Raw genomic sequence first — 13,515 nt, forward strand, 5'->3', positions numbered from 1 at the left:
GACTCTGCATTTGGTGGCGTCTCTTATGGTTTTTATATTGTATTTTCGACAGTTCTTTCTCATTGCCTTTTTTTTGTGTGAGGGGAAGGCATTTGGGGTTGGTTCTTGTTCCATTTTATTAGTTTTTTTGTGGGGCAAGGGCATTTGTGGGTCATGTTCTTGTTGTGTTTTGTGCAGGGAAGGGGGTTTTGAGGGTTGATGATCACGTTGCCAGTCTTTTTTGTGAGGTTGGCGGGGGGGGCGGAGATCGATGTTTCTCTTGATTTGACTTCCGTGGTTTTGTTTAGTGGCTATCTAGAAAGACGAATCTCAGAGTTGTACACTGCATACATACTTTGATAATAAATGAACTTTTGAACTAGGTTCAGGAGTCAGTCTGCAATCTATGGATAAGAGGTATTCCAGCCCACTTCCTCCAAATCTCTTGCACATGTGGACATGGGCCATGAATTTTCATGACACTAAATGTGCAACAGGGTAAATAAACCCTTCCCTTTGTTTGTATGAACTTTGTACTAGTATAGATTTGTGTTGAAGTACTTCCTTTGAAATAAAATGTTTTAGTTGAGTTAAACGACACCAAAATCTTTTATAAACACCTGTTCAGGATTAGTTCTGAATGTTGATGCCAATACCAACTGCTGTCCGAATAGACACAGACCAAAGTGCCAAGCATCAGCATTTTGCCTGGAGAAGAAAGACCCTGAATGCAACCCATTTTCTTTCCCACTTCCCACACCAGACAGCCTTTGGGCTTTCAGGGACAGTCAGATGGCGTGGATCGGTTCAGATTTTTATCTCAGATTTGGCAGAAACTTTGCATTTTTCCTCAAATTCAAGAGATTCTTATGACCAGAAAAGATTGGTACCCCATATAAATATAAAATGCAAGTCCTTTTACCAAGTTCAGTGCCTGTGCCATAGTTACCAAAAGCCCTCGATAAAGCCCCAGCTATCCCAAGATAATTAAATTATCAGAGGGAAAAGTCAAATGCACTGATATAGTAAGAACTCTCAAAAAGCAGAAATAGCAAAAAAACCCAGGAAAAATTGAGACAAACACCATTTTATTAATTCCATTCTATTTACATCAAGTTATTATATACAATAAACACTGGATTTACATGGTTCAAACACCAAACATGCATCATTAAACATAATTATTGGGGTTTACAAAGGCTGTCACTGAATTAAATTTACACCTAGGTTAGAGGACATTGTGCAAGTAGTGATTTCTCCTTAAAAACCTGTAGTTTACTTAATGTTTTAATTAAGCAGCAAGAGCTGTAACATTCAAAATTAGAGTACCTTTTTAATGTTATTATGCATCAATATTAAAATAATTGCAAAGGCAGGAATACTGAATCAAGCTGGCTTAATTTGCCTAATACTGGAAACTGGCTGGGCCTCCTCGACAACAGATATTTATAGTGCTTACATAATTTGTGTAATTTTGATAACCATTTTCAGTTGTCCTATAGATGAGCAGAAATAGTTTCAAAAATTTAAATGAGAAATTACCAAATTCATCATTAATAGGATGACTTCATGATTATTGCTTTCAACTTTGAGATTTAGATCCATTATGTGTTTTATGTATTAAATAGCAAAACATACTTTACAAAACTTACATAATTTTCTATACAAAGGCAAATAAACACTTGATTGTGATCTTAACTAGCTTTACTTGACTTTTCTCAGACCATCAGTTTTCGTAATGTAAATGTTTAACATTTCACCGTAATGATAGTGAGACTGAGGGTACAGAACCTGAGGAAGCAATAGCTACATATTTTCACACCCTATAGTTAAATCAGAAAAGAAAAATCTCTCAATATTGAAAGTTACAGCAAATGCATACTCCTCTGCCCCGTCTTAAAGGAGTCTGTAAAATGTAAATAATGGACTATACCCAAGTTACATAGTTTGTCTGATTAAATACTAAGTAACTATTCTATAAAGTAACGTGCTTTATTTTGCTGTAAACAGACTGTACTGCACTCAGTAGAAGGCATTTTACTTATACAGAATGCAGCGAAGAACCTATCATAAAGGTGATGTGAAGATTTTAACGTCACTTCACCTCGTGTCTCACAGCAGGACAATTTGTTAGCTATGCAGCAATAAGAAACCAGGCTGAGATCAACTCAGATTCTGAACAGCAACTTACCCTAACTTTAGCATTAAATTATCCACTACCAACTGCTTAGCTGAGCACCTCAGTTAAGAGTGAGGGCCACCAAGAACATTAGTAAATATCCCACCACTGGACTGCCAAATTTGCAATCCAGTGGCATCAGAAAACAGAACCACATAGAAACGTGGCAACGCTGTCACTTTGTACAAGAAATTTACAACTCCCTTTTTTAAAAGCACTTGTAAGTATTTCAGAATTACCGTTGTTGTTCCCATGGTCTAATGCACCGATAATGAAATTTATTTAACAGATTCATTAGTCCGGAATGGACCATAAATCATGCTGTTATTAGTATTTTTGAAATCTGTTATTTATATCCAAGTCACGAATATCTAAAAATGTATGTAAAATGCCATTGAGATAACTAGATTACACATTTTACCCAAAGGAAAATGAACAGTACAGAGAAAGGGCTCTCAAACCAAAATGATCAAGAGGCTGTACGAGGATAACCCAATGCTGTAGTGAGAGACTTCACGGTATAAACCTCAGCTAATGTTACAAATTCTTACATGAACAGTAAAGGACTGGGCAAATTCTGAAATATCACATTGAACACGCGATAGTATGAGTAGAAAACTGCTCTCTTCATGACCACGTGATCTACATTATGAACTCAGCTTTGTTCATTGCATCAACTTTACCACCATGGGAACACAACTAACTGCAGACGAACAACCAATCTAACTGGGTGAGCTTAACATGTACTGGACCTAAACTACTTCAGCAGTCTTTTTCAATTATCTTTTAATCTTATATAACTGTAGACCAAGTTAATTTGTGCAGTGAAATACTACTTTCCTGCCCTATTACACAAGTAATTTTTTAGATTGTAATTGCACTTTAACCACATTATCCATTTTTGTCCAGCAAATTTTCCCTTCTCCTCTCCTCAAAGAAAGCAGAAATAAATTGCATTTATCCCCCATAGCCTCAGGATGTCCCAAAAAAAAAGTCCTGGAAAATTCAGGACCTTGGAAGGGTAGCCAAATAGAGGAACATGTTTTTAGACACTGAAGTATCACACAATGCAATGAGATTAATGACCAGTAAAGCTTTCTTTTGCTGGTGTTGATTAAGAGTAACTGTTTAGTTCACAAACTCCCTTCCCTTTGAAAAATGTCATGCACCTGAGAAGATGTGAGGGGTCAGGGTTCCATATCTCAATCAAAAGGCAATATAATACTTAATCACTGTGCTGACATTTGGCTTTCAGACAAAACATCTTACAGCTGAGTAAAGCCAAAAGTAAAATTTACATGTCTGCCAATTTACATCTAAGTGAACAATGTGACTTATGGTCAATAAAATTCCTGAGAGATTCTGGGTTTTACCAAAATTTTAGTAAACCATGTATCTGAAAAATCACCCAAACTACTTCAGGAACATGCAACAAAAGCTTATATCCTGCTTTGATACAGCATTCCATTTCAGATAACTAACTTCCCTTGCTTTAACAAGTACAAAATGAAGCGTTAAAGATGAACAGATGAAAGTAAGCTCTGGCAGTCTACTCAAGCTCACATTGTTTGTAAAAAAGCATTAATAACAAGAATTTTGTAGAATCAGCATTTAACTATTCTGCTGACAGAAAATACTTGTGGAAGACATCATTTACTGGTGTGGGTCACAGTTCTAGTCTGAACCCATCATTTCAGTTTCTGCAATGCAACACCAGGGTTATAGGGAGATGCTGCAATCCACCGAGCAGGGTTTAAGTTATATTTTTTTTATATATACGTCACATACTTAGATTAAAAATGCAGAAATGTACCAGAATATTTCTGTTCTTGCAACCATTGAGACTTGCAGTGTTAATATACAGCTCAAGAGTCTGGAGTCCTTCCATACTTCCAATGTTGGTACATTCAAAAAGGTATTAACTACCTGATTTCTGAGGAATTTATCAACTTATTTTTCTTGCCTTTGTTTTTAGTGGTTTTGTTTTATTTGATACATATCTGTAGATCTCTGTTACATTTAGTAATTAGCTGGCATGTACTTCGTTGCTACTTTACCTTTTAAACTTGGCATACAAATAAAAACTATCTACATATGCAAAGGCAAGTTCAAAAAAACCTGCTCTGATAGGACAGGGTTTTGCTCATCATGTCTGAAGGTTGTTGAATGTACGTAATTTGATCCAGTTTAGCAATGAGGAAGATGTATATTTTTGCACTATGATTAGTAAACATCAACCAACAACACATTTCTATATTCTGCCCAAACCAAAGAACCAAATGCAAACACCTTGATCTGTATAACACAGGCTGAAGTATTGATGGCTGTTAGTGGAAATAACTTGTACTTTGAATTTAGGTCGATATGCGAGTACAGATATAAAAAAACATCCATTCTATAGACCTAGTCGAAGAAACCTGATTTCTCAACTACACAATAATTTCCTCTATTATTCTACTTTGACAATCATTCCACATGTTCGTATACAAAGACTGAAAAATACTCATTTTTCTTTTAAAGTGTTTGCTATCATTAGGATTTGTTATTGTAACAGCCTATTTCATATGTAAACCCATCCCACAGTTCCTGCCTCACCACAACTTTGAACTTTTATTTGTGGGTCAGTCTTTGCTTTTGACGTTGGCTGATCAGATGACCTTTCCATTGTCAGGTTTCAGTGGTTCGGTTACAAGCATTGAGTTAAGATTTCTCTCAAGTATTGCCAGATATCACTAATCCTATTTACATATTTGGAAGGGGGCAGTGGGAAAAGAGACACCAGAGATTAGCAAAATTAAGACACAAATCAAACTTTTTACATAGATTTTTGGGTCAAAGGTGCAAGAGTTGTACTAGAATACAGCTTCCCCTTAGACACTAACTCTGGGTCCAGATTCCATTGGCACAGGCTTTTAATAAAGCGACATTTCAAGAAATTCAGATTTTTGACAAGGAATGGGTTTCATAGGCATTAGGTCTTGCTGGGATACTGATTTACTGAAAGCCTAACTCAGGGTGGATTCTGTTTAGCAGCTCTCCAACTGGTCAACCTCACACTGTATTCATAAGGGAAGTGGAATGCAGTCTTGAACTATGGAGCAGGTGTACACCTCTGTCAGGCTGCACAATATACTCGTACATAGAGACAAACACTCACTACACTGCAAAAAAATTCTCATTTGCAACCACCTGACTTTATAGATTGAAAACTATCTAGAATAACAGAAATTGAAAATAAAACAAAGATTTAGAGGCTGTAACTTCAGATCACATGAAGAGGCAGCTGATCTACAAAAAGTTAATGCAATATTGACCCATTGCCATGAAGTGGGGACGTGCAATATATAATGCATTTATAAAATGAGAATTCTGTACGGTTATATTACACAGGTAATTACCGGCTGAGAGTTAGTTTTAAGGATGAATATGGGTCCTGTGATTTGTATAGCTTAATGCGGCCCCACTTGTCACCTCCATCCAAGAAACCATTGATCTGCCTTTCAGACATGCTGCTCCGAACACTGCTCATCCAGAAGAGTGGTTCTTAAATGGAGTTGAACATTATTACACTACCAACAGCATAGCCACTTCCAGACTGGCAATGCAACTTTAGTTGACTAAACCATTTTGGAAAAACTGGAGGAAACTCTGGATTCATATGTAGGTGATAAATTACACCATCTACCTCAAGATACAGATTACCAACAGTTAATAAATAGGAAAGACTGGAAATACTCAGTATGTCATGCAGCACGTAAATAGAGAAACAGCATTAACATTTCATTTTGATGGTCACTATCAAAACATTAACATTGCTTCTCTCTCCACAGATGTTGATTTACCTGCTGAGTATTCCCTGCATTTTGTTTTTATTATTTCAGATTTCCAGCATCTACTGCCATTTGTGTTTTCATTCAACTTTAGCCTGCTTACAATTTCTTACACACAGCTCTTTTCAAATGACTGAGCAGTAAAAGGGCTTTCAGTCTAAGGCTGATGTTACCCAGTAACAAATCTGTTCACGTCTACCCAACACCTCATCGAAGATTTGCATTCAAACAGCATTATTCGATATAATACCCTGCAGTTTGAAGGGTGCACTATGGTTACATGATCAGGTATGAAGACATGAGTTATAGTCCACAGGATTCCTGTTAATCGTAAAATCTCTTGTGCAAGATTCTCCAGCTTAGTAGGAAGGAAGTCACAAAGGAGCCACTAGAGACACTGACTTCAGGGCTTTGCACAACCCAAAATTATTTAGCCACCAAAAAGTGGTTGATGTGCAGTCAATCTAAATAATATACCAAAATGAATAAGTCTTTCTATAAAATTTTTTGAAAGTCCTCCATGCAATTATGCATGCATCAGATGATACCCAAATCTTTTTGGTCAGTTCTTCAGGATCACAATTGCTTCTGAAGAAACTAAAACCTGCAGACAAGACTTTTCACAACTACAGGTCAAAGCTGGTGCAGAGAGCCTGACATACAAGGATATTGACCAAGTCACATTGCACCATTTTAGAAAAACAGATGTCTCCTTCAAAGTAGCAGCATATTTTTTTCCTGTGCTCCCTCAATCTTGGCCCATTCATTTTCCCCCCAGCAGGAAAGATCTGCCTTGTTGTGAAGAAATATCTGTTTTGTTCCAAAGTCTCTCCAAAAAAATTCTTTCAAAAGCAGACACTCATGTTGCAAGAATACAACTTCTAAGAGATAGGATATTTATTAAGTGGAGGAGCAAAAATGATCAATATGTACATTTCCAAATCTGGACTGAGTGTCACATCTGTTACCCACCTCAGTGGGCAGGTTTCCATTCCCTTAACTGCTTTCAATTATTTATAACGTTGAGGCATTCTGAAAAATTCATGGGTGGGTTTTCTTCAGAGAATTTTTCCTTGTATATTTGTATTAATTCCTTTACATTCTCTTGCAGTATGTTCAAATCCACTAACATTGTGCAAAATGCTACACGCAACATCCAGAGGGGCAGCAAGCATTCTCATGCCGTGCTTCAGGCGTGAGTGTTTTCAACACCATGGATCGCGCTCACTGCGCCCTCTAGATAAACTGTCGCTTCGCTGCCAGGTAGTACGAATAAGTGTGACAGCATCATCGCATTTATTACGAATGGAAGGGTCCTGAAGTGACTTTTGAGGCAGATCAACCTAAATTTTAAAAAAAAGTCTGCATGAAACACAGAGGAACTATCAACAAATATTAAGTGCTCATTTTCCAGATTTACTTGGGCTTTAGGAATGAGTCTCAACAGAGTTTCAGACTTTATTCTCACTTGAAAGTAGTGCCTTGTACTATAATAACACATCATAGTTGTGGGCTTTCCTACAGTGCCCCCAGCCAAGTATTCGTTATTCAGGCATGAGCCTTAATACTTTAGTTCAAGTTAGTTCCTGGGTGTAAATATTGATAGGATGTTCTGATCCAACACTGTACACTCCAGCCCCTTATTTCCTCAGAAGGCTAAGGAAATTCAACATGTCCCAGTTAACCCTTAAGTTTTATCCAGAAGCATCACAGCTTGGCATGGCAATTTCTCTTCCCAAGAACACAAGCATTTCAGAGAATTGTAGATACAGCTCAGTGCATCACGAAAACTGGCCTCCCTTCCATGGACTGATTACATTGGCTTCTTTCATGGGCAGCAGGAAGTGTAGATAAAGACCCCTCTCACCCCAAACATTCTCCTTTCTCCCCTTTTGGGAGAAAATACAAAAGTTTGAAAACACACCACCAGAATCAAGGTCAGCTTCTATCCCACTATTACAAGACTCTCAAGGCTGAGGAAAGTCCATCTCCCACCCCAAATCCTCATCACATTCTACAGGGGTTGTATCAAGAGCATCCTGTGCAGCTGCATCACTGCCTGGTTCGGAAATTGCACCATCTCAAATCACAAGACCCTGCAGTGGATAATGGGGTCAGCTGAGAAGATCATCGGGGTCTCTCTTCCTGCCATCACGGACATCTACACTACATGCTGCATCCGCAAAGCAAACAGCATTATGAAGGACCCCACGCATCGCTCACACAATCTCTTCTCCCTCCTGCTGTCTGGTAAAAGGCATCAAAGCATTTGGGCTCTCACGACCAGACTATGTAATAGTTTCTTCCCCCAAGCTATCAGACTCCTCAATACCCAGAGCCTGGACTGTCAACTTACTGCCCTATTGTCCTGTTTATTACTTATTGTAATGCCTGCACTGTTTTGTGCACTTTATGCAGTCCTGGTTAAGTCTGTAGTCTAGTGTAGTTATTGTGCGGTTTTTATCCTCGTTTTTTTTTAACGTAGTTCAGTCTAGTTTTTGTACTGTGTCATGTAACACCATGATCCTGAAAAACGTCTCATTTTTACTATGTACTGTACCAGCAGTTATGGTCGAAATGACAATAAAAATGACTTGACTTGACTAGAGGCCTCTTGTATGATAAAGATGAACTCTTGACCTCTCAATCTACCTCATCAGGGTATTTGCATCTTATTGTCCACTGGCACTGCACTTCCCTGTTAATACTGCATTCTTTTATTGTTTACCCTTTCTACTACCTCTAACATTTTAAAATGATCTCCATGAATGGCCTGCAATAGGAAGGTTTTCCACTATGTCAATGTATATTGGTTTCACCAATAAGCTACAGTAATGACAGGATATTCAGAGAGGGCAGCATATTGTCCCCTCCTATCCTGATATAGGTACATTCTATATTTACTGAAAAGCAATCACTATAAGAATCTTGGCTGTCTATATCACTATTATGCAAAAAGTTAGCTAATTGAAGCCCCAGTTATCTTAGCAGAGATCAGCTGATAATTTATTACAACAAAACTGAATTGATATTAATAGCTCAGCACCACCCCACATGACACATTCATCTGCTGACATTGAGGCAGATTGTTAAGCAGCACAGAAACAATTGGGCCAATTCATCCATGTCAACCCAGGCAGAAAACTTTCAAGTTCATAACACAAAAACAGAACCAAGTCTTTGTGAGAAAGGGTGTTGGCATTTATACTGACATAAGGTATCACGCATAGTTCTAGCTCACCTTGAAGATCTTCCTCCAAGCACCCTTCAATGCAGCTAGAAAGCGCTGCAGCTCCTCAGTACAACTAAAGTACAGGAACCAAGGAAGAGTTTTCTGACCTTCAGCTAGCTCCTACAACACAATGCAATAAATGGGATTTAAATATCAGAAGATGCTGTGCAAAAACAACAATCAAATTACCTTTTCAAATGCAAGCGAATTCGGACTGATAACAGAACAAATGTAGGAAACAAAATTTTTCATATGGTATATTTTAAACCTTTTGACATACATTCCTATTAAGCAGTTAATGGAAGTTAGAATACAGATCTGGAAGGGCCGTATCAAGCAGCTGATTGCTCTACACCATTCCTGATATTCCAGAACAAAGTACTACTATCTTTGTTGGTGCGATTGCCCGTCTAGTCTGCTTCATCACATCTATATTAGCAATTAGCCCATTTCTCACTTCTACAGGCAAAGGACTAAAATATTCCTGGCTGTTATTTTCTTTAACATCATTACTAGTAAGACAGCATATTCAGATATAAGTCTCTTGACTGACTGAATTACAATAGCTGGCATTAGTCAAATCAAGGAGTTACTACATGTTAATAAATACTGATACCATGGTGACATAATGTCTTTAAGCCTCAATGCAAGGCTGCCTACAATTTCTTTTATGGCAAGTTGTGATAAAAACTGATTTGAAACAGAAGATTGATATTTGAGAATGGGCCCGGAATCCTGAACTGCCCTCCAGCTGCCACCAAGAGACAAACACAGTTCACAGAACAAATTCATGTTAGTCTCCATAGCTGATACAGACCATAAAAGAGGCTGAAATCAGAGAGGCCGACAACCTCAAAACCTCTGGAACTTTGATACAACATTGTCCGTTTTTTTTAAAACAGGTGTAAAAGGGGCCCCAAGGATCATTGGAGACCTGAGTAAACAGTACCGCAGCATAAAATCCAGGACTAACAGGCTCCGGGACAGCTTCTTCAACCAGGCCATCAGACTGATTAATTCATGCTGATAAAAATTTATTTTTATGTTATATTGACTGTTGTACATACTATTTATTATAAATTACTATAAATTGCATGTTGCATTTTTAGATGGAGACGTAAAGATTTTTACTCCTCATGTATGTGAAGGATGTAAGTAATAAAGTCAATACAATTTTGTAGTCGTTCACTGCTCCGTTCACTGGAGTACTCACATGGTGGATCAAGGACACGTGCTAAAAAATTAACCAATTTCAGCAACGCTTAAAAAAAATCTGCCAAGGGAAATGTTCAAAAAAGATTAGCCAAACAGCAGTAGAGTCTTACTTACCATCAGACAGTACTCCCTGCTGGGGGCAATGGACACACTACTGACATTCATTAGCTCAGTGCTGCCCAATAATCTGAAGAAATTGGTCTGAGCATCTTCATGACATGTAAGGACCATTCTATCTGTCACAACAAGGCAGCATGGGATGCATGGAGAGGGTACAAGACCCTGGGGTACAATCTGACAAAACAATTAAAGCATTAAAACAGACAGAATACCAACAGGAAAATTCTAAAGACTTATGTTTCTATTTTTAGCCAACAGCAAACATTCATCAGTGTAGGATACAATGGTTAATCCTTGTATGGCAGATAGGATTGATTATTCAGTCCTCTGCTACACAAGGATGAAATTTGTCATGAATTCTGTACACCAACATATTAATGGTGTTGGCAATATCATAATTGCTTGTTGGACACACAGACCCATTCTCACTACAGCATGTGCAGTCAGCTTCCTATACACTGGTGGATTTGTAAATATTTAAAACAATAAAAGACTAATTCTGCTGTGCATATAAGACAATCTCAAATTAAGAGTCAAGATTATGTCTACAATTTCACAGATGGTGAATGCTTTAAGAACTCAATATCAATAGGGTGCAAGTGATTATTTTAAAAGTTATTCCATATGACTATGGTTGACCATAAACAGGCTTTAAAGCCTATTCCTCACCACCTTTACAATGGAAAGAACAAAATAAATACAGCTGAAGATGCTTTTTGAAGATGGACAGAACTTAAAGAGTGCTCCAAGAAATGCTGGCTAAGATGAGTGGCCTAGAGCAACAAGCCATTCTGTGAATCTAATTAGTAGGGGGCTGGCCATTTGCAGGTAAAATATGTAACCCCACCACATAGAAAGGCATCAAACTGCTACAAGATTAAGCTAAGCAATACAAAAAGTGAAGAATGGAACTTCTTATTCAACATAATTGTAAGCACCATGCATCTTGTAGCTGTAGTTGCACTGCAGCTCCATGTTCACATACCCCTTTGGACACTGCCTGGCAAAGGTGCTGCATCCAGTCGGCCATCTCCTCCTCATTCTCAGCACTGAGTTCCAAAGCAAGCCGTTCTGTCAGAATCACTTGGAATGTGTGGGGGCGCTCTGTAGTGCTCGACCTTCGGCACCCTCCGCACTGCTCTCCACTACAGCATAAACGATGAAACAGGCACACATAAGCCTTTTGACGTTGTACAATTAGCTTCAGCATTCCACTTGGCCTTGCTGTGTGCACCTTGGCTCCACAACCTCAATAAAAACCAGCAATTTCAGTACTGAAGTATTCAAATCAGCTTTTTACGTTTTTGTTTGTGCATAGATAAGGGGGGTTTAGAATCTTCTACTGTCCTTTAGGTGATGAAGTGCTTTCTGAATCTCAAATTAGCTCAGCTTTAATTACAAATTATACAATCTTGTTCTGGATTCTAACTGGAGGTGATAATTTCTCCCTATTTACTCTATCATGATTTTAAACACATTAATTAACTCTTCTGTATTCAAAGGTAAGCAAGTTTAGTTCTCACAAGAAATTGCTTTAAGTTCAGGGAATTTGGACTACATTGCCAAGCGTGCATCTATTTGAAATGAACTACTCAAAATGAACAAGGTGCTCCAGCTGGTTGATACTGCCCCATTGTTTCTTTGATCCCATTTCAAAATAAAAGTCTTCATTTTTTGTACTTGTTAAGTGCACTTTGCTAGTTTTATTTAGTTGTCTTTTTCAATTTCATCATCTCCTGCCATAAGATCTAATTTACTACTTACCAGAAAACATTATTCTATTTTCAGCCTCTAAAGTGGTGACTTTCTATCTTTCTACACTGCAGTCCATCAGTTAGTTCTTCATCTGATACGTAACATGTAACTTTTTGCTCCCAACTACATCACTTGTGGTACATACTCAGTGTTATTAACAAACTTGGATATATGCTTTCAATCAAGTGACAAAGACAGTAAAAATATTGTAACCACAATATGGATACCATAAGGATCACCACTAGTGCAGTCAACCAGTGAAGGAATTTACATTCCTACTCTACTGCCTACCTCATACTCATTTCACTGATTTTATCTAATTTTATGCTTTTCTTTGTTAGCAACCAAGTGGGAATCTTGACAATAGCTTCTGCAAGTCTGTATAAATTACATCTATCAAGCATTCAAATCCAAATGTTAACTTTTCTTCAACTAGGCTTGTTGACGAAACAGAACGTTCCTGGGCTGAAAGATGCCCTTGAGAGGATTTTATAAATTCTGGGGTTTTAAATTCTTGTTCATCCTTTAACTTCTAACCTGAAGCCAATGGGTTCCATCCCAGTGAAAACGGCTGAGCACAACTGAGAGCGAAATTGCAATAATATACAAAAACACAATATTCCAGTAACCCAGACATCAAATACACTGTCCCAGTGGAACTCTGCAAATCTAGGCTTGAAATATGATACACAAAATGTTAATACTGGTGATATGAAGCTGAGAAATCAGTTGTTGCTAAAGTACACAAATGCAGGATAGCAAGGACAGGCTTAGTCTGATTTTTAACATCATGAATTAACACGTTAACAGTTAGACTTGGTTCATTTGTGTTGATTAGAAATGTGGGCAAAGGCAGCCTGCGGTACTGGTCTCTCAGATGCATTAATAGACAAGTTAAGGGAGGGAGAAAGGAAAGAGCAGGCAAATGGAAACAACTATGTTTCCACACATGTACTTACGCCAAGTTTACTGACAAGAGTGGCATTACATCTATCTTGTCTGGATACTGATAGAGGATGCCATTGCTGCAGATAAAAAGAAAGCCTTAATAAGTGTAACAGCACAGACTGCAAACTACTTCATTCAAATACTGGCTGGGGTTGGGCAACTTATAACATCTCTCCCAAGCCAATCTCTTCACACAAAATATTTCAACTGATGTCCAATTAACAGACTAATATTTACTCCCATGGTAAGAATCTGAA

At 37.9% G+C, this 13,515-nt stretch overlaps 1 protein-coding gene across 2 annotated transcripts in view; it reads right to left on the reverse strand.

Annotated features, from left to right (window-relative positions):
- Window positions 1-1,050: 1,050 nt before the first annotated feature.
- The window catches only part of plekhm2 (pleckstrin homology domain containing, family M (with RUN domain) member 2), a 57,011-nt gene continuing 44,546 nt past the window's right edge, over window positions 1,051-13,515 (reverse strand). For both annotated transcript variants that reach the window (XM_059951933.1, XM_059951932.1), the window contains 5 exons: window positions 13,270-13,335; window positions 11,541-11,700; window positions 10,550-10,729; window positions 9,230-9,340; window positions 1,051-7,331 (listed from right to left, as the gene is read on the reverse strand). In XM_059951933.1, the coding sequence (XP_059807916.1) occupies window positions 7,194-7,331; window positions 9,230-9,340; window positions 10,550-10,729; window positions 11,541-11,700; window positions 13,270-13,335 (655 nt within the window). In that variant the 3' untranslated portion in view covers window positions 1,051-7,193. The remainder of the gene's footprint in view (window positions 7,332-9,229; window positions 9,341-10,549; window positions 10,730-11,540; window positions 11,701-13,269; window positions 13,336-13,515) is intronic.

Source organism: Hypanus sabinus, chromosome 27 (genome assembly GCF_030144855.1).
Source record: "Hypanus sabinus isolate sHypSab1 chromosome 27, sHypSab1.hap1, whole genome shotgun sequence".
NCBI classification, from domain to species: Eukaryota; Metazoa; Chordata; class Chondrichthyes; order Myliobatiformes; family Dasyatidae; genus Hypanus; species Hypanus sabinus.